General features: G+C 38.7%; 1 protein-coding gene across 1 annotated transcript; it reads left to right on the top strand.

Moving 5' to 3' along the window:
* The first annotated feature begins 2,024 nt into the window (after positions 1 to 2,024).
* On the top strand, positions 2,025 to 11,341 carry LOC139731664 (ATPase WRNIP1-like). The gene is given in 8 exon segments (XM_071642555.1): positions 2,025 to 3,100; positions 3,515 to 3,709; positions 4,243 to 4,477; positions 6,264 to 6,400; positions 6,402 to 6,483; positions 7,085 to 7,240; positions 8,284 to 8,363; positions 9,175 to 11,341. Coding segments are annotated over 8 exon segments (2,172 nt in total). The 5' UTR covers positions 2,025 to 2,080; the 3' UTR covers positions 9,442 to 11,341.
* Positions 11,342 to 22,668: the final 11,327 nt, after the last annotated feature.

Consider the following 22,668-nt stretch of genomic DNA (forward strand, 5'->3'; position numbering starts at 1 on the left):
TCTCCCTTTAAGTTATTATTGTGTTCAGTCGAACAGTCCATTCCCCAGGACGAGCGCCATCAGGGTTTTTTGTTTGTTTGTTTGTTTTTTTGCGTGCTTTGTAGCCTATACGGATTCGACACGAACAGGTACAGTGTATACTATTTGTTTCAATCGTCCTCCGCACCTCCCCCCCCCCCCCCCCGCCCCACTCCTTGACCTCCCACTCCCACCCCACCTCCCAGGGCCCTCCCCTCGGAATCGCGACTCACCCTTTCAGCACACACCAATCACATCTGGACATTTTTTTTTCTTTCTTTGACTTATGGTAGGTAAATTTATCCAGGAATCGTCGTATATCACCAAAATGTCTAGCGCCTATATAGAACGCAGGAACCATTGCCTCAGACTAGCAGTGAATGTTGGAACTAGTGTATCATAGCAAAGCAACAGAGAATTATTGATTTGTGTGCTTTAAAAAAATAATTCAAGATTTATAGGGCCTACACTTAATGACACTGAAAATCAAATTGTATAATCGAATATAAATGGACCTGATAAGAAAGATATTATTCAGAGGGGTGATCAGGTGTGAGTTTCTTAAATTCGTTTCCCTCTACATTTTTCCGACATGTTTGTTAATTTACAGATCAGCAAATGAAGAAACTCACACCTGAAGAAGAACGCTGTTTGAAAGAATTCATATCGGTGATATACGACCTAATTATTCCTTGGATCATTTATCTAATCTTATTCTCCCTCGGCTCGGAGATCGCTTTCCCAGTAATCAGTGTGTTTATCCCGTGACACTAGTAACTTGGAAAAGAGGAAAAGCGCTTTGTCGCACCTCCCACCCTTGTTGAGGGCGTCAGGTCATCCACTTCCGTTCTTTTGTCTGGTATTGTCGCGGCAGCGCTGAGTATGAGGTTTATGTACGTTGGTGTCTGCGCGCAGTCAAACCGTGAGCAATTCCAAGACTCCACAAGAGGGTGAGAAATATGGATTTTATTTCGTGTGATGTGTTCTAATGTCTACGTGTTATCTCAGCTGTGATGCAATTTATGTGTTGATATTATTGAGGCTATTTGGTTTCATGAAAATTGTATGTCAAGAGTGTACAAGTACATGATAAAGTGAGAAAATAGGTATGACTTAAACCTGGGGTTAGTCCCACACGCTCTATAATTTGTGGTGTTCTCGGCCGCGAAATGCGTGTTATCACTGCACGAAGTTTCGCCTGTAAATCAGTGTGTGTAGAGACCACTTTCTATTTTGGAAATGCCAAAGCGTGAATGACAGGACCTGGAGCTTAGAACGTATTGATATCACGAATACCATATATGCCATGAGCTCCTCACAAAGAATGCTTTTATTCGAGTATAACTGTAGGTTTGGGTGTTACTGTTTCAAAAGGTGATTTTGTACCGTTTTTAAATTGGAATTTATGACCTAATTGAGCGAGCTGGTCTAGTTTTCCACCTCTGCTACCTACAATGTACGCTACTGCCTTAAAGTGCAACTATACTACCAACATAGGCAAATCAGACAAATGCATGTTCTCTCTACTGGATTCTACATTCATGGTATGACATTCAGCAGAACGAACAGTGGTCAAAATGGGACTGATGAATATTTCATTCAGATGAATGGCACAGCAACAAAAACCTTGCTTGCTGCTTTGAGCAGAAGCATTACATTGTAGTTGTGACACACTGTAAACTGAGTATACATGGTAGTGCACCAAAACTTGAGTCCTACACATTTACATAAATTATTCATGTAATTTATTGTCATACAATAGGGCTCGATTACCCCCAACCAATGCAGTATGATCAACGCTTAACACTGTCATTGTATCGGAGGTGTGAGGTGGGCCTAGCATACTACAGTACACTACTGTAGACTGAAAGCTTCAGCCTTCTCCTTCAGGGGGGAGATCCGCTGACAAGTCTGACTCGGTGGACTGTAGTAGGGCCTACATACAGTCAGTAGTTTTATTCCAAAGTTTGAATGGTTTACTTCTCTTTCATGCTCTTTCAGAGAGGGATGCAGATTGGATTCCCTTATTGACGTCAGAAGTTTGAAGAGGAAAGGAGGCATCATGCCACGACCTGTGAGGCAGAGTGCCTGTACTCCCCCAAAGAACTCAGTACCTTGTCCCATCTGTGCAACCCAGTGTAGTGTCCAGTCCATCAATGCCCACTTGGACAAGTGTCTGGCCAAAGAGGAGTCCCCGCCGCCAAAAAAGAAGCTGAGGCTGGACACAGAACTTACGGTTGAGACAGAGTCCGTCAGCAAGCCTTCTGGTCAGCTCACTTCAGAGTGGGCTGCCATTCTCACCAGTCCCCCATCCACAAAGAAGGAGAAGTTCAAGACAGAAAAGAAGACAAAGAAGAAGCTGAAGAAAAATAGTAGTGGAACTTGTGAAGGCAAAAGTCCTAAGAAGCTAAAGACTGAGAAAGGTGAGAAAAGCGCCAAGAGCGAGAAAACCAAAAAGAGCGAGAAGAGCATGAAGAGCCCAAAACTGCAAAAGGGTGAGAAAAAGAAACATAAAAAGAAACGGAAAGACCGGAGTAATGAGGATGTGTTCGACTTTGCTGCAGATGAGGAGAAAGAGGTAAAGGAGAAAGTGACAGTGACAGAATCACCTTTCAAACCACTCACACCTTCAAATGTTCAAATGCACAATAATAAAAATGTGATGTCCACACAAAAGAAACCTAGCCCATTTGGATCTAGTCCGACATCGCCAAATTCCCCCATCAAGTCGCCCGGCAGTGAATCTCTTCTTGGATCCAGCAATCAGACGAGTCCGTCTCTCTGGAAGAAAACCAGTGGTCAGTCGCTGAGTCCAAGCTTTCAGACAGGGAAACCCAGTGTCCAGTCCCCACAGATGGGGAAGACGTTCGGTCAGCCGAGCCTCACTGGAAAGCCAAGTGTGCCAACACAGGCACAACCTCGCCCAGACTTTCGGCCGCTGGCCGAGCGGATGAGACCCTACACCTTGGACACTCTGATAGGTCAGACTAAGGCACTAGGGGCCAAGACTGCTCTCCGGCGGCTGTTGGACTCTGGCAACATTCCATCCATGATTTTCTGGGGACCACCTGGGTGTGGCAAGGTATTACACCTCCAAGTCTTCTCATGTACTGTGATTTCTCTCTAGTGTGTGATGTTTGCAAATAAATCTAGATAGCAGTTTGGATGCTTGTCACACCTTTTCTCTTGCTACTGTTCTTTGCAAATAATCAGGTCTACATGTATACACTTTGCCTTTTGACAACAGACTTGCACCAATTAACTGCTAATCTTTCTTTAAGTGGTCATTCTTAAGCAGATAAAAGATGAGGCTGGCAATCGCCAAGGTGATGTGTGAGAAAAAGAATCGTAGAAACTTCATACTGATTCTGTAGCAATTTCAAGTATCATGTTCAAGTTATGATATCTGCTTGTTTGTAACAGATGCATGGAAGTGACAGCATGAAAGCAGTGATTATTCGCCAACTTTTTTCTTGATTCATCTTTCACCATCTAGACATCACTTGCCAATGTGATTGCTCGCCAAGCCAAGGTGAGGAACTCGCATCGATTCATCAGCTTCTCTGCGACCACGAGCAACACGGCGGACGTGAAGGCCGCCATAGACATCGCCAGGAACGAGCAGCGGATGTTCCGACGAAAGACTATCCTCTTCATCGATGAGATCCACAGGTTCAACAAGACCCAGCAGGTAGCCAGTAGTTTTTTTTTGGTAGACTGCCTTATCATATATCATGTGTAGAGCTATGAAGTCACAGCCCATGTCTCACAAGTACAGAAGAGCAACTCTATTTCTGCTAACTGAGTTGATTTCTAGGAAGGTGTATTTTGATGGGAGCTGACAGACAGCAGTTGGACTTATTTGAAGCATTTTTTAGTTGTATGCAGTTTGTATACACTGTATATGGACATATGTTTGTATGCTTTCATGTACCCTTTATAAAACTAAATTTGAAAAAGAAATTGTCAATGTGGAAGTAACTGATTTGTCCTGATGTCAGTTTTGGTTACACAATGTTACAGCATTTCACTCTGTCATCACATGTTTTACTTGAACACGTATTACTGTCAGTGGCAGGAGTATCAATAAAGGAGAGCATGCTATGAACACTGTTTTTTTTTTTCTCTCTCTTTGTTTGAATCAAACTCATGCTCATATTTTGTCAGAGAGCAGAACATTACTAATAGTAATGACGTATCACACCTGCATCACTCTCTATTCAGGACACATTCTTGCTCCACGTTGAAAACGGCACCATCACGCTGATCGGGGCTACGACGGAGAACCCGTCCTTCCGTGTGAACGCCGCCCTGCTGAGCCGCTGCCGGGTGGTGGTGCTGGAGAAACTCAGCCCCGAGAGTGTCATGCTTATCCTAGAGAGGGCGCTAAAAGAGTGGGCCAGGTCACCATTCAGGATGTCGACAGTAGAGGTGGCAGCCTTGGGGGCCCAGGTCAAGGGTCAGTTTGGATATCTTTCAATAGACCTTCTCGTATGATTGTTTTTACTTTGTTGTGTGACCTGGAGATCGATTGCCCGAAGTGATGGATGAACTAACAACTTGGGGCAAAGGTGAAGGGAATGACAAACTAACAAGATGAAATAAGGATTAATCACTTGAAGACAGTCAAATGTCTTCTTGGTTGACATGTTGCACTGAATATGTCTTGTGGGAAGCTGTTAGACTGGACTGAGTGATTCATGTTCAAGCTGGCTTGCATACTACCATTCATATGATTTGTGTGTTGAATTTGTTGGATGAATGAATGTTCACCAATGCTCTCCTCAATCACTTGTTTGATTGGCGCATTTTTATGGTGAAACACATAGGTGATACCTCAGTAACAGATAACATGTATCTACTCTATGTGTAGATAATGTATTCGTTAATGAATAGATGCATAAGTGTATCGCAGGAGAATTGTGGATTGCTTGATAGATTGTTGGACTTACTGTAAAACATGATATATCGTGGCACGAAAATTTTCGCGAATTGGAGCCGACAGCCTTTTTCGCGGCAAGAAATTTTCGCGAATTGCCTCTTGCGTTCAATGCATATAATGTAGATAAGAAATTTCGCGTGCATTTTAATTTCGCGAATCTTGGCGCTCGCGAAATTCGCGAAATTAAAATGCACAGCGAACATTTCTCGTTTACAGTATTCATTAATTGATTGCATAATTTTCCTGTCAGTATAATGTGGGGAAAGAAGCGTATGTGACCGCCCAGCTTAAAACCGACAGAAAGTAGCTGATTAGGATTCTCTGTAACAGACCAAAATATACCATTTGGGTTGACCAAGTCAAATAAGTAAGCATGTCTTACCTGGGAGAGTAATCTTTTCTCTACCTACTGTCAATATTTGGCAGCTTAAAACAAAACCATAATCAAAATAATAGCAATTTTTCGTAACCATAGTTTTCTGGACAAGTGCACCTAGGCGATGCTTTTCACTTATGTTTTCATTGATCCTTCTGCATAGCATGCTTGAGTGACCCCACTTTTCTCCCTTTTCTCTGAAACTGCACATCCTAACAGTCTCTACTTCAATTACTTTTGGAATGGTTTAAAATGGTCCAATTTTAACAACTTATGTTATCATCATTCTAAAGCTTAGAGCTTACTCTATAAAACTATGAAGAAAAGAGGAAATCCATTTTGGCCTACTTTTTATGGATTTTCAGCTTGGTGGTCATATATGAAGAAATTTATGGTACTAGTGTTACAATAGTGAGAGTGAACGACAGTATTGTTAACTTAATTGATATCCATGTGCTTGCAAATGTTGAGTCTCCATGTTATTTGTATCATATACGTAGATCAGGGCCCCATTTCATAAAAGAAGTTAGAGGATGGCAACTCTTGCTGGAATGACAACTTCCCATGGCAATAGCCAATCAGGAAGCTGGATTCTTGTTGTTACCATTACAATTGCCATTCCAGGAAGAGTTGCTATCATAACAAGTTTTTAATGAAATGGGGCCCAGATGTTTGTATCTGGTATTTATGCTACCATATGTTTACATCATATTCCTGGTGGCCGCGGCAGTCCTGCTTACTCAAAATGTAGTACATCATGGGTAGATGAGATGTGATTGCTGTGGCTGCTGGGAACATGGTGTGAACGTAGCATTAGATCAGCTGAGTGCCTCCTGTGCAATGAAAAGAAAAAAATGAGGAGTATTTTTCTTTGCAGTTACATGATACCAACTCCCCCTTTTTTTTCCCTTTTTTAAAAAAATGTAGGAGCAGCACGTACATTGAGAGATCGGCTCTCTCTCCTTCTTGCCAACCTCTGTGACGGTGATGCCCGCTCTGCCCTCAACTCGCTCCAGCGAGTCCTGGATGCCGTGAAGGGGTCCGGCCAGCAGCTTGCCCTGTCCAAAGGTGAAACGAACGCACCTCATCACGGCGGACATGATCAAGGACTCGCTGCAGAGGTCGCACATTGCGTACGACAGGGCAGGTGAGTTGCGTGGCGGATCTCACTGAGTGCATAACCAATGGTTCTCATGAATTTACCAGTCAGTGATATGCCACAGAATGGTGGAGCAAGTTTGCCGCCAAGCTTATGTTTGCTCCTTCAAATGACCACTAACATACTGTATACACTATATATTTTGCAAGTCTAAATTTTCGTGAATCGGGAATTTCCTACGATTTCGCGAGTGGCTAAATTCATGATTGTGGACATTCACATCAGGATCAGAGTCAATTTTTTCGTTGTCTTTAATTTTGCAAATAGCGCCTGACTAGCAAAAAAAAAACTCGCGAAATATTCGGCATATACAGTAGTTGACGTGCAGCGACAGACGCATGACAATCAAGTCCAACCAAACTAGCATTATGATCACTTGTCTGACATACATTTATGTATGCCCACTTACATGTGCCTTCATAAAGGGGAAGGTTCCTTAGAACACTATACATTGTAGGTGGATTCAGTAAATGCAGAGCAAATCTGTGAAACAGTTGGTGATAGCTTGAGGAAACCACTTCACAAAGATGAGTTTATAAGATTTATTTTTTGCTTGAGTTTATAAGATTTGTGTTTTTGCTTGCCACAGGTGAGGAGCATTACAATTGTAGCTCTGCCCTGCAAAAGTCAATCCGTGCATCGGACACGAATGCCGCCCTCTACTGGCTCGGCCGCATGCTTATTGGTGGAGAGGACCCGATGTTTGTGGCCAGAAGACTGGTTGTTTGTGCCAGCGAGGACATTGGTGAGAGAAAATTTCGAGGTTTCATCAGTTTAACCAGTTGAGGATGAGTCTTGAGTATACTCGGGCAGGTGTCTATGGGAAATGTGCGTTGTAGCCAAATCAGCCCGTCCTCAACGGGTTAAGACACAAAAACATGATTTTTGCCAGACATTTTGTTTTGATGGTACCTGTGGTATTAAAAGTATGTTTGTTATCGTACTTTGTTGTTTGTTCGAAAATTGTTGTTTGCTCAGTGAAATGCAGAAGTAAAACGATAGCAGACATCATGCTGTGTACCACGTATGGCAGTGCTGATGAGGACTTTTGATACTCTCTGGTAGCAGTTTTCAACAGAAAATGTGTATGTGTCACTGTGTGTGTGACTGTCTGTCTTATGTGAAGACAAAATGTATTCATATCTGACAAATTTCTTATTTCCCCCTCTTTTACAAATGCCTATGGTATATACGTGTTCAAAAAAGAGGGAAATATGCCATCTGGGCTCTTGAGCTCCTGGTGATGAAAATTTGCTGTTGATGAGAGTTTCTCGCAGAGTGGTTTCATGACAGTGGGCACATTTCCATATGTTAACATGTAAAAATTAGGGATGATCACTGCATTTGCCTTCTGTGTGTTAGCTTGTGTGTAACTGTGCGGGCATGGCTGTTACGTGCGCTGCATACGATGTAGCTGATCTGTACGTGAGTGCATGCATGGTATGGTTGCAGTGACGTAGCACTCGAGCTGGCGCAGAGTGAAAATTTGTTATTGGGAAGCTGTTAAAAGTTTACATTGTAACAATTCATGTTACTGCTCAAGATGCCTGAAATGGGTAATGATAATGATATAGACTGGCTACTTTCGGGGGATATGGCATTAATTGCTCTCACTAGAATTGTATTGCTCTTGTCTTTGACTTGGGCAATACATTCATTTTCTGTTTGATATTCTCTTTCCATCTTTTTTTAATCTTCTTTTTTTCTTCCCCACCTCCTCCTCCTCCTCAACCATCTTCTCTCTGGCCCTCTCTATTCCTCCCACATCTGCTCCTCCTTCCCCCACAGGTATGGCTGACTCACAGGCCCTGGTTGTAGCTATGGCTGCCCACCAAGCCTGTCACTCCATCGGCATGCCCGAATGTGAGGTGAGTACATTCATTCTCCCATCCCCATGTTTTTGTTTAGCTTTCTTCAGATATAGGATTGCTTTAGTACTGTAAAAGCTGTTATTTTTCCAAACAGATGTTTCCTGAATGAGGAGGTCATGGACATTTTCGCGAGATGTTGTTTTTGCGATTTGACACCAAGGCTATCATAATGCATTGATGCCTGTCCGTAAACTCTGCCACTTTACTGTAACCGAGATCACTGCACTCTCTCGTGCTTGAGGTTTTGTCAATAAGTCCTATAAAGAGGGATGCATTTAAAGTTATACATACTCGCATGGGCATGTCAGGTCCAACAGTGATTCTTGAAATTTGTGAAAATTAATTATGTGCTTGAGAGACCAAATGGGAGGTAAATCAAATACACGGGGGAGTGAAAAATTGCTAGGAGGGCCATGGTATAGATCAAACAAGTTTGCTGAAGTGCACACAAGCCCAGATTTTTAGATTTTTAGACTTCTCTGAGTGCTGCTAAGTGCCGTATTTACTTAAAAGTACATACATTTTATAAGGGAATATCAGGTTAAAAAGACAGTAGGGCACTTAATACTGATTTTTTTGTTGTTGTTGTTGAGATGTCTAACCTTTGTAGCAGTAGTCAGTATGGACATGTGTATTGTTAGGATAATTTCTTCATTGAAAAAAATGAGTTGTATCTCTGTTGTGTGTATAGCAGTGGCCATACTGTTTTTGTCTGATCATTAAAATTTTTATTTCCTTGGGAATAATTCCTAGAGTTGGTAAAATGATGTTCTATTCTTCCCGATTACAATGTACCTGCAATTGCCAGCTGAATCTTGCCCACTGCGTCACCTACCTATCGAAGGCGCCAAAGTCCCAGCAGGTCACCACGGCATACAGCCGCGTCAAGGACTGCATCCAGAACCACCAGGGCCCCACCCCGCCCATCCCGCTCCACCTGCGCACTCCGGCCACCCAGTTCCAGCTCAGCAATGCCCTGGGTGGGTGGAGCAAGGCGCGGCCGATGGGGGGCAGCTACCAGGGCTTCATGCCAGAGAGCCTAGCAGGCCTGGACTTTTTCTCCATGACCTCATAGATGTGACGGACCAGTTTTTACTAGTTACCTACCTATATTTCTTTAAGAAATGATGCCATTTGTACATAATTGTAGGTAGTTAATCCATTTTTAAATATTATTATAGTCTCCTCTCCCCAATATGTTATTTTGAAATACTGTATTATTGTCAGCCACGAAGGAGCGTATATTTTACATTGTGCCAAATACATAATCATCAGCTGTATAATTAAGAAACGTAAAAGCAATGTGTTGTGTAAGAATGAATTAGCTTGAATACGGCAGTTGCTCATTACTTGTTTTTTGGGAAGCCTGTGACCACCTGCGTGTTTCGGTCTTTGCGTTTCCACGTTCAAAACCGAGATTAGTTTCAGATGTTGCAGCTGAGTGGAGTGTCTGTTCTGTACAGTGGGCAGAAAGAGATTTTGTGTTATTGTTAAGACTCATATCATGTCTGTCACATGAAAATCCCTTTGGTTTGTACTGTATCTTGGCTTGATATTTATCTAATGAATCCAGCTTCCTGTTCCTCATGTTTGGTGTAGTATTAATGAGGCTAAAAAAAAAAAAAAAGATGTGAAATGACTTGGCCATTTTTCACTTGAGGGTAAGCACCTCTGTGGGAAAAAAATGCAGTTGCCACAGTTTTAACAAGACTTGGATGCGTGGGAACACTGATTTGTCGGGACCATATCAAGGCATTATTTCCAAGCCAAGTTAAAATTCCTGCTTGAAGGGATGAGACTTTGGTTAAAATGAGATGCACTTCTCATCAAACTTTCGTACAAAATAGAGATATTCATACAAATCGTACAAAATGATACAAAATTCATCTTAATGCAGGTGGAAAATTCAGTAAATAAACAGCAAAATGGAGCTTTGTGAATGTAACAACCTTTACTCAGTCATTCATCTATTGGTTGGCATGCTCAACAGTAGCTTTAATGAGATTTTAGGCCGAGCAATACACTACATACCATTGTAGCCCTTCAGTACGCTGAGCCCTAAGCCTAGTCCCTATTGTTACCCATCAGATTGTGTTGTAAATCTATGGCCTCTTTTGATTGGGATGCTTTCTATGTTGGGGAAAAGAGGGTCTGCTCCTGATATTGGCGAATGTACATGTTGTGAGAATAAGCTTCCTTTCAGTATTGCCTACAGTATGTAAGGTCTGTCAGCCTATAAGGGTTAAGTACATACAAAGATGTTTTGTGCTTCCGGTCGATTCAGCGGGCCTTTGCTGCATAGAAGAGTGAGTGTTGGAACACAAGGGCGAACAGAGTGCCAGTTGTCGGTAAAAGGCAATCAGAATCACACAGTTATACACGTGTGAGAATTGCTAATTTATGAATGATCATTATCTTCCCATGGCTGGGGGTTGAGATAAAAGAGTGATAAGGGTGCAAACACAAAACTTTTCCTATTTACTCCGCAATAAGGTGCTCAAAGTTATGTTGTTGCATATAAATGTGCATTTATTAAAAAAATAAGTAAATGAATAAATTAAAAAAAAAATATTGAAATCCTCATCATGACAAAATGCAATTGATCACATGATTATAGTCCGCATAGTGTCATATTGGCCCATTACTGAATGTAGCCTTCAAATGTTTCTGGTTTTGCACTGTGGTATGCCCTTCATATCTTTCTTTTTTTCCCCTTCTTCTTGTTTGTTTCTTTTAATGTACTGTATGTGGCTGTATGGTTATTTTGCTTTGTTTTTGTGTGCAAATGAAAACTGCATAACAATTTTGTAAACATGCATTATTCAATGCAAATGAAGTCCTCCAACTGGAAATAGAGATGAGTGAACTGTGTTGTGCATGCACAATTGTCTTACTGTCATAATGAGGCTGTATACAGTATGTGCTGTTTGATAGGCCTCAAAGCTGCCATAAAATGTTATCAGTATCAGGAACAAACAAACGAATAATTTGATATTGTTACATGTTGAATGATTCAAAATAGCTGTCTTTGAAAAAAAAAGTGACATTCAAATTGAAAGGTATTGTTCATAGAGTTACCAATGAGAAAACCTTGTGGAAAAGGTCCCAGATGGTGTTTGCCGCTTTCTATTAACTGATTTTTATTTTTCCCTTATTGATGATAGGAGAATATTGAGTGTTAGCGAAAAAGACGAAACAAGCCATGAGTATTTTTGTACCTATTCATACAAATTCGTATTGCAAGTGGAAGTATTTTTATCTAAATATTGATGTAGAATGAAAATATGTGATTTTGTAATCATAGTATGGGGTAGTAGATGGTGTGACAATTCCATAATGATAAACATTAAAAACCCCCAAATTTTTTCCACTCCCATAATCATGCAATAATGTTTATGCAAGCATTACTGACTTGCAATGTTTATAAGTAAGCTAAGCTGGACTAACATGCATATCATTCTACAAAGACAGACTTGTACATCATTCAACTGTTATAGTTGTAACATTTTTGAAGGTGCTAATACCAATGTTCATCATTCAAGTTTTCATATGCTCAAAGATTTCAAGATTTTAAAATCTATTATCAAGAGATAGTATTGTTCTTTACTTGTATTTTGTTTATTTATTTTTATTATTATTATTATTTTTTTGCGTGGGGGGGGGGGGGGGGGGGGGGGGGGGGATGTTTTAAGATAATGATTAAAAGGTGTCCAAGCCGCAAAACTTTGCCAGTAAACGGTGTCAAGAATATACTTTACAGTTTCCATTTGAAAAAGAAATTGGGCCAGACCTCAGAACATGGTGTACAAATGTCCAGGAAGTGTTGTAAGTCCTGCATAATATTCTGTTGCATTTGTTGTACAATGAGGTGATCATAGGAATCATTGCATGCACCTATGTAAAACTCACAATTAGTTTGTAAATTTTTTGTGCACATAATTTCATCTTGCTTTCATGATCTAGACTGACGAATAGAAGTTTCAGTGCCTCATCTGAAACAAATAAATGAATGGGGGCATTTATTTCAGTTGACGAAAGATATGGTGAGCGGCAAAATCTTGCTGAGGTGTGACTACACAACATGGCATGGTATACAAGCTTTCTACACATGTTGTTCTTGGTTCTGATCGAAAAGATGAATGCGGGAAAAAGGAAGTATGTGGGACTGCAGATCTCAGCCAGATAAAACAAACATCTGAGTGTACACATTGTAGCCTCAGTATTGTATTACCATAATATGTCTCGAAGAAAACTGTAGGCAGTTGTGGGATGTAGTGAAGAGGGTAGGTGATATGCATCCCGTGAAAATGCATAGAGCTGCCAAGTCTTCATGACTTTGCAGGGGGCACCTTTAAAAGTGCACATCTTCCTTTTTTCTTTTTTTTTCTTTTTAAGGCCTGACAAGAAAATACATATAAACTTCCCTTGATCTGAGCATTATTTTCACGTCTTTAAATGCACGTCACGCACTAGTCTCTCTCTGATACCTCCTTGAAACTTCTACGATATTAACTGTTTAACAACTGAAGATTCCGTACATCATGGTCTATTATTCTCTGGAATGCTCTCTTTCTGTCCCTTTTTTTTTTCTTTTGGTTTGTCATTACAGAATGTCAAACTGAAATACATAGCAAACATGAAGTGATAAGTTAACCTACCTTTTGCTTGATTTCAGTGGTCAGTAAGTAGTAGTAATGGTTTATTGAAAATTCATTTGCAGCCATGCAAATGGCTGAATTGCAGAATTTTGTACATTTCCACTGGGTAATAATATACATGATCATACAGCATGACCTCTTTTGATGGGTCTTGACTCTGTAAATCTTGATGACACCTCTGTCCCGCACAAACATCCGATAAAAAACGGACCGAAATAAGACATACTGTACCATGGAAGGGCCATTCACTGAACATTGACCCCCAGTGGACAATTAGAGTCCACTATTTCATTAAGTCTTGTGATTACATGAGTTTTAATGTCTCTTTGTTGTGGTTCCATACACACAGACTGCCAGTAAACATTGAGTGACATGCTGACATTGCCCCCATTCAGTTTAATCACATCTACATTCGTGGCATGCCTTCCATATTTCCTAATTTGATGTGAAAATACAGAGCTCTAGCCAATTCATAATGCCTGCGTAATGATTCTCTGCATTATCTATGTCCAACTCCTTTTCAGGTGCAGAAACACCTCTGGTATTGTAGACTGTAACATTTTACACAGTATTTGTTTTAAGTGTGTCTCAATATCCTTGAGGAAATAAAAATGTGATAATCATGTAATGTACATTTGTATCCGACATCTTCTTAACAATGTTTACAAATTATCAAAGACAATGTGAGTTTCAAAGGTATTGATTACATCTGTGAGAGGTGATTGCTATCATTTACACTATTCTGTAGCCTGTAGGCTGAAGATGTGTGCTGTTTAATGATATTACACATGGATTTTCCTTAAGTTGCTGCTTGCTCTCCATAGTTTGTACTAAGGAAGATTGATAGGGGTTGTGCTTGTACGTGGTTGTCTCACCAGTACTTACTCAACTGGAGTTTGTTCAATTGGTGAATGTGGTGTGTAGCAATAAACGAAGAGAAAATTGGCAGTCTGCTGCTGGATTGACTGTCTACTCTGCAAGTAGGATTTATGTCTTTAGGTGCAAGGTTTGAACACAACATTCCACTGCCCCATTGGATGCAGGATCATAAGGGGAACTCTAGTGTGGTTCACACTATTCTTCAGGATCTCTGCAAATCGGGCAGAAATGAACTGTGGTCCATTGGTTGAAACAAAGTTAAGGAAGGCGATGGATGGCAAATAATGTGTCAATATGTCTATCATGGACCCAGTTGTAGCTTTCATTGGGTACTCTTAACCATCCATGTTGAATATATACATCAACAAGTGTGAAGAAATGCTGGCCATTACAGTCGTCCTGCAAAATTTGCATGAACTCTTTTTCAAATTCTTGAAGGCTGTTTCCATAGGTGAAGGGACACTGTTGCTGATCAGTTCCTTGTATGAAGACAGTTGTTGCTATGATTCCTTTTATGGGACTTGTTGGATTTTTTGATCCAAAAGAGTGACTGATCCAAAAAGCATGACTGTAAAGTGTCGGGGCGATTGTTAACAGCCCAGCACTGTACAGTCATGCTTACCTGAAAACATTGAACTGCACATTACTTGAATACGAGACCAATCTGAAGCAAAAAAAAAAACCTTTCACACAACAATAGATATATAATGTACTCTTAAATGAATCCCCCAAGGATTAGAACAATCATCCCCCAGCATTCCCACTGATCAGTTACTAGCCATCCCCTTTAAGCGTAAATGAGTATAAATTAATAATGTTATGACTGCCGAAAAAAATAAAAAATAAACAGCTAAATATGCAGGGACATGTGTGGTCCCATATACACTGTACCATTATAGACTACACTAAATTACTTGTTTTTGTTTTGCTGATAAAATCATTAAATTTCATTTTTGATGTCCCAAAAATAAAATTTGATGGTCTGAATTATATAAACAACAGGGCAGCAGTAGCAGCCACATGTGCAAATAGAGTGAAAAAATGATGTCATGTCTCCCCTGATCTGTAATACACACAAATCTTCATTACATGGCCATATGTTTAATTGACATTAATCCCAAGCAAGAGAAGTATTACTGGTACACCGTATCATTGACATTTTAATTTACATGTTGCAATTACATAGTGATGATGACTTTTTGAGGAATAAGGGTTTTACTTTTGAAAGTAGATCCAAATGATGAATTTAAGATATTTTCATCCTTAATCACCTTAGCTGATTCCAATATGTGGTTTTAATTGCTTAGTGGAAATGTGAAATTGAAAAAAATTCAGCTTTTTGTTTTAATTAATTTGTCATATTTTGATGAATATATGAACCATGTTTCACATGTTTCTACTCAATATCAATGTGAAGGTGGTGTTGAATTGCACTCCAGAAGTATTATGCTAGTTACAGTAAGATTACATATGAGGAGGGTATGTGTGTGTTTTTATATATTTTCCTGTGAAGTTAGCATGCATTTTATGATGTTCATTGTAACAGTTGCTTCCACTCTATTGGATGCTTCCTAGCTGTAACTTAAATTTGCAGAAAGCTCATGCCAAATATGAAATAGTTTCAATGAATGATAGACCCTTTAATTCACAAAGGCAGTTAAAATTACATCCGTGGTGTGATTAAGAGACCAAAACAAGTGCTATTATAGACATATATTGTACATGTGCGTATATGTCAGTGCATGTTCATCTTAGGATGTTTTTTTGGCATGCATGATCTGCCACCCGCATAATTGCAGGTGAAAATTTGCATAATCCATGTATTAGATTTAAAGGACATAGGTATGTGAATTCCAACCATAATGTTGTCAATCACTTCATGCTTTGGCTCTTATCTTCATGTAAGACTTTGAATGGGCATATAGTTGTGTTAGATAGAGCACGAACATTTGGTAGACACAGAGACTCCAACCCCAAGCACCTTCTGATCTGGAGATTCTCCCGTCTGAAACCCCTAGCAAACGGGAGACTCCAAGTTGATGTGCGCAAAGCGCGAAGTTCCTTGTGGCCTGGGTCCAAGCTGTAGGGTGCTAGATGCTCTCTCATGCTATCCAAGGCTTATTTTTCAACATATGATGACACTGAGTAAGAAATCATTTCAATCGGGAGACACAGAGCCAGGGCGGGAGAAATTAAATCTCAAGCGGGAGAACGGGAGATTTTGCAAAAATGGGCTTTCCATGGGAGATCTCCCGTCGAAAGCGGGACAGTTGGAGTCTCTTTACACATGTCATCTGGCTGATTATGAGTATTACATTGTGATATGCTGATGGGTGTTGATGATATTTTGTGACACATTCATCATTTACCATATCAACAGACTTTGTGCTATCCCAGCTGCCACAGAAATTATCATTCGCGCTGACATATAAGTGTTAGTGTGTAAAAGTGTGTAATTGAGATCAGGTTTTCATTACCATTTGCTGTTCTTTGAAATTTGAACTGGAGGCTTACACATCCTATGCTGTGATGGCTCAAACTGACCATCTCTATAACTTCATGTGAATTCTGATTTGATGGACTCAGCAGAGTAGCTAGAAATAAAAGAAAAATGTAAATGTATCGATCACTACCAAGCAATTATATATTCTCTGAAACACAACACACATACACTTTAGCCCTTACTTCAACACACACACATACAGACACACTCAATTATCTGCATATGTGAAATAACTGATTTCTAATCTTTTGATGTTTGTGTGATTTCTTAACCCAGCTAAATGACGCAAAATACCTTTTAAAATGCACTAGTTTGGAGATGTTCAAATTATATAAGCCCATACCTCCATATGTAACAAATTGTCCTACTAAACCAGAAAGCTGGCTGAAGTCTTGCTGAGCATAGGAATTTGTTAATTTCATAGGAACGACTGGATTCAATTGCTCATTTATAGACCATGTGGGCAAGGAATCTATAAGTAGCCATAGGTTACAGGTCATGAATAAACATAGTTTGATTTAAAAATATACAGCTTATTGAAATATTTTTGAGGAACAAATTAACTGAATTACTCATTAATAAGTCCCCAGTGATTGTACCCAAAGTAACAGTAGATTACAAGTCTTTGAATCAGTAAACACAATTTGATAGAAATAGCCATTAAAGGGGCATTCCGGACGATTTTCATAATTTCACATCATGTTGTACATAAATCGACAGTTCCATGTATAGATTCGTGGAATTTATTGTGATCCTTGAGCAGAGAAACCAATAAATTAAAATCTTAAACAAATTACACTGAACAGTGTTGATGACATTAGAGCCTCATATATTTCAGAAATGTAGCAGTGTAATTCCATTACAATACCACTTGCTCAACAAGTTCACCTGTGAAAAATCCATACATGCCTTCTTCTTTTGTTCTGCTTCCTTGAGCCCCAACTCATGCATTCTTATGGTACGACGTGAGGCTGCCATGTCATCATACTTGTTCATTGCAATTTGTTATAAATTTTGAAAACATTCTCATTCCTCATCCCAATCACTATAAATTCTGAAACTCTGTACTCAGTTTAGCTCAGTTTAGCTAGTTCAAATGTAAAAGTCTGAAAATCATCCAGAGGTCCCCTTTAAAATACAATGTATTTCATAGGAGCATGAGGATTGAATTGCTAATTGGTAGGTCCTAGGGGAAAATTATCCATGAAATACAAGTCATGAAATTAATAAACACATTTTACAAAAATAACCAATTTGATGATTTCACAGTGACAAGTAGATTAATTGCTCATTTTAAAGATCATGTGTGGGGAAAAGTATCCATAAGTAGGGCCTATCCATTGATTAAAAGTCATGAAATTGATAACCAGAATTTGATAGAAGTACAAGTGTATAGCTTATTGAAATATTGTATAGGAACAAGTAGATTGAATTGTCTGTTAATTGTCCCTCAGGGAAAATTTTCTATAAATTTGTAGTGCTGTAAAGAATGGCTTTACTTGCATGCTCACTGAAACATGCAAAAATGCGAGTGACATGAACAGTAAAAATAAGCAATGATAGCATCCTTTATCTCTTGGCCATCAAATTTTGCTCATTAATTACATATGAGATTCTTCAGAGTTTATGTCAACAACTGAATTTCTGTAGTGTTCACCCTGAGCATAATATAGTGCTGCTATCTGCAGTTTGTAGTTGATTTGATCTGCAATTATCACTTCTCTGAAATATTAACCCTCCCCTCCTTTTACCCATTTGGTTTTGGGGTTTTTTTGCTATTTTTTTAAATAAAAAAACCCAAGAAAATATTTTTGCCCTGTTCTTTGTCCAGAATAATGTTTGGAATGGTTTCTAGTCCTTCATTATATAATTTCCCCTTATTGGGATACTATACACTGAACACAATTGCCCTGTAAATAATGATAGATGCAGGTACCAAATACCTTCTACTCTGTCAGTGTTTGTTGTTACTCAATCAACTCCTGACTGACAAATGTTTATGTCTTTAATGCTGTGTATGTTCAAGTAACAGACTTGGAACACAATATAATCATCTCGTATGAAAGAAATCATGTTGCAAATGTATTTTCTATGTCACAGATTTTCTTTAAAAATGACTGTCCCCATGACGTAAATTGTGCATTTTGTAGTACCCAAATACAGATACCTTTTATAACTGTGATGCTATCGTGTGACTGACTTCATTGCCTTTGTGATCTGGCCAAGATTTTGCTTGCATGTGATCTAACAGAAATGTTGCATTTGCATGAATCTCTAAATGCTGAATAATATGTACATCTCTAATGTAATGTGTCTTGAGTTTCCAGGAATGAATCAAAACAGATTTCGTACTTGGGTGGCAAAAATCATAAGCATGTGTACATCTTTACACATGTGACTCAATAGATGATTGTATAGTATTGACAGCCTTGATGGTTCTTTAGATATCTTCGTAATAAAAGCATCATAACAAGACACCGAACAATTGCCATGTTTCATCATTCCAATACTGCAACAAACTCCAAAAGCAAATGGGAAAGCAAAAGTCAGAAATAATAAAACATGACACGCTTTGACTGATCTCTGGTTGACTGTGCATCCGCCAGCTCATTTCCATCAGTTTCATTTATTCGCATAGCGACATGATATACTTTCACAAATCTGTATTAGTATACACATTAGATGAATGAATTTCAAGGTGATTTCAAATTCAAGGCATGTTCACACAAATTTACGGTACTTGTTCGAAACACACGACAATAATACACAAAAAGACAGCAAAAAGCCACTATCCGAGTATCAGATAAACACCAGTTTTCTTCTCTCTTAAGCCCTCAACAAGAATGATCATATCATGAGCTCCATTATCATATCATATCTGTTGACCTGATTATAATCATCATATTAGATGACATTGCATTGGATACCCAAACATGTCGTATGAGATAAGGCCCCATATTTTCTTTTAGTCAAAGACAAGTTCAAAAAGTGCTGTAGCCCTGTATTTGATGTAATTTATTTCAATTGATTTCGCTAATGTTAATGCCAAGGAAGCAATGTATGCACATAAACAAGCAACCTCGGGACAGGAGGCTTGAGTCCCATCCGAACAAAGACCATTGCCTACGGGCATGACCACTGTAGCCAAGGGATGTGGACCAGGGACTCTATGATTAAAAGTACATAGTCTTACCACTTGGATGCAACAGCTCTGCATAGTTAAACATATAAACTGGTATGAGCACAGTAAAACTGGCATTTGCAAAACTTTTTTTTTTTTCAATTTTAGAATGTATGGCTGCATACATAACATAGAAAAAGGATTTACACATTTTGTATAGTTTGCTTCCTACTATATTTGAATACAAAACAAATTTCAATCTACCTATCAGTGATCATGTGACAATAAGTTAAAAACACCCACAAATGCCAATTGTACACATAAGTACTATTTATGTCTTTGAAGCAGTGATTTCTTGATATTCTGATAGAGTACATGACGATTTCTAAATATTGTACCATACAACACAAGAGTAAAATGATGATGAAGCATAGCTGATAAATTTTCAACAGCTCTACACAGTAGCTGTACAAATATTCCTAATTATGTGAGCAAAATATATACAAGCACAGGCATAGAGGTAAACTTTTTTCCTCATGATTATTCTACTCTGCAAACCACACACTGATTATATTTGACAAGAACATTCCTGCAATGTTAAGGTGATGAACGTGATTGGATGGACGGTTTCCAGGAAGAAAAAAAAAGTGCATATATATCTATACAGTGAAGAATCAAAATATGCAATCTTAAAACACAATGAAAATGTGATGAAAATATCCATGTGTGAAGTAAAGATATTGGAATCCTTTCAGAAACATCTTGTGGGAGTTAATGAAGGTTTCCATGGAATTCATTCTTTGGAATGTTGCGGTAGAACAACTGGAACAGGCTGAAATGAAAGTAAAGTTTACACTTCATTTACTATTCTTATGAAGCCATAATTTATCAAATGATAATATCCACAAAACACTTACAAGTGATAATTTTGGCAAAGTTTGACATTGTCAAGAGCAATGCTATGAAGCAGCAGGCTTGAAACACACTTGTGACCCTCTGCTCCCAAGATTATACACTTTGATTAAACATCAAACTAAAAAATATCATACAATATTAAGACACACTTCACATGCACAAATTGAGAAAAATATATGAATTTGCTGTACCAGGTAATTACATACACTTTACCTCAGGCATGAGAAAATCTGTAGGCACTAAGTGCTACTCTTGACCAACTTATTGCAATTGTAGTACTTTTCTTTTCCATCTTTGAAGCTGTTTTGGTTAAAGTCATCATTACCCACAATCACTGAATCACATGATTGATAACATATACATTAAAATACAGTTTATTACACAATACACACAATACTTCAACACCAGACAATAAGCATCCACCCTATTTCATATCTTTTGCAAATGTACCATGCTATTGAAAGGTCATCACTCCATCTTCCACAAGTGAAGCCTGGTTCACTCCTGGATCTGGGACAGTATCATGCTTTGGCCCCCCCCCCCCAAAAAAAAAAAACAAAACAAAACAAAAAAAAAACAAAACAAAACAAAACAAACAAAACAAAACAAAACAAAAAACAAAACAAAACAAAACAAAACAAAACAAAATCCATTTTCATATACTGTCCAGACCTTAACCCACTTCAGGCAAACAAAGTAGGAGACTGTACAGCATATTTCACAGTATTCTGTCTACTAAAGCAAACAAAAATTAAATAAAAATAATAATAATTATAATAATAATAAAATAGGTAAATTTAAAAAAATGGACTGTTCAAAGAACCATTATGAAAAGCAGGACAGAAACCCCTGTGTACAGCCTACACATTTAGTTTCCCCTATAGCACATATGTACAACTGCAGACAAAAGTTTCATTCTATTCATGCATGAAATTCACTCACATGCTGTGCATTCAGACAATTACATAATGTTTTTCAAACTGCCTGGATTAATACTGAGCCAAAAACTGCTGGAACTGCTTTTAAAACCACCTTCAATAAGTGATCCAGGAATAAAAAGAAAAAAATAGATTGCCTTTCAAGTCTATTTGTAGTTAGCATGGTACCTTTCTGACATGATTCTAAGTGTTATAGGGAACAGACTTTCTCCTAGTAAAATCACTGTTTTACAACACAGAAGTACATATGATAAGTACAATACAATGGTACATTTTCATGACTGTGTATATGAACATGGATTCTGAGGAGGTACATTACAAAAGAATGCTGGTAATAACTGACACGATGTACATGAAAGGAATGACAACACTGAATACAATCATCTAAAGGACGGCTGGAGAAAAGAACTGGGTATGCTATGTTGACTTTACATGGAAATAAGGTAAATGTGAAACAAGTCCTGCCGTAGATCATCAAATGTTAAACAAACACAAGCATCCATCCCACACAGAAGGGCACAACTCCAAACTTTTGGCAGTCCAAAACTTTTCAAAAATCAGTTTCATGCAGCTTATTTGAGATGGGAATCAGTACAAATGATTGCAAATGTATAATTATGCATACACAAATCTATGTTGGGGGACAAAAAAGGCTATGCACATATTATGCAACAGATAAATACAACACTCATCTTTTTGGTAGTCAAGCATGCTGATGCTAATTCTACACCACTTGCATTGCTTTAGCACTGTGAATGTTGTGTTGGTGTACCCTTGTTTCTGGAGCAAGGGAAGTATTAACTTTATAAAGAACAAAACGGATATTTCATTAAGACTTTGAATTGGTAATATTGAGAGATAATAGACCATATCTGTAGGCACTGACCACAATTTTGTCTTTAACAAAATGTCCATGGCACTCTTCATGATAGAGGCATAGAAATGCATCCTAATAAATGATGATAAGAACATATACATAAACATGTTTTGAAGTACATTTTTTAAACATCCTCCTGAAGCACAAGAAAACTTGTGGTTGATTCAGAGTTCAACAATACCATACCATCTGCTCAAACCTTTGCTCAGGTTTCACATAATCAACAAAGACTAATTCTCGGCTCAAACCCATACCTACACATGTACCACATCTCTTTTTCCACCAAAGTGAGAACTTGAGCATGCATTTTGGGGTTATGTCACTCATACTCTCACAATCTCAACTCTGCAGCAGTATCGAATACCATACACACTAGTCTCATATTTTTGCGTACGAATATTTTTGTGAATG

The sequence above is a fragment of the Diadema antillarum genome, unplaced genomic scaffold, assembly GCF_040938485.1.
Source record: "Diadema antillarum isolate AM-2024a unplaced genomic scaffold, OU_Dant_1.0 seq00000382_RagTag, whole genome shotgun sequence".
NCBI lineage: Eukaryota > Metazoa > Echinodermata > Echinoidea > Diadematoida > Diadematidae > Diadema > Diadema antillarum.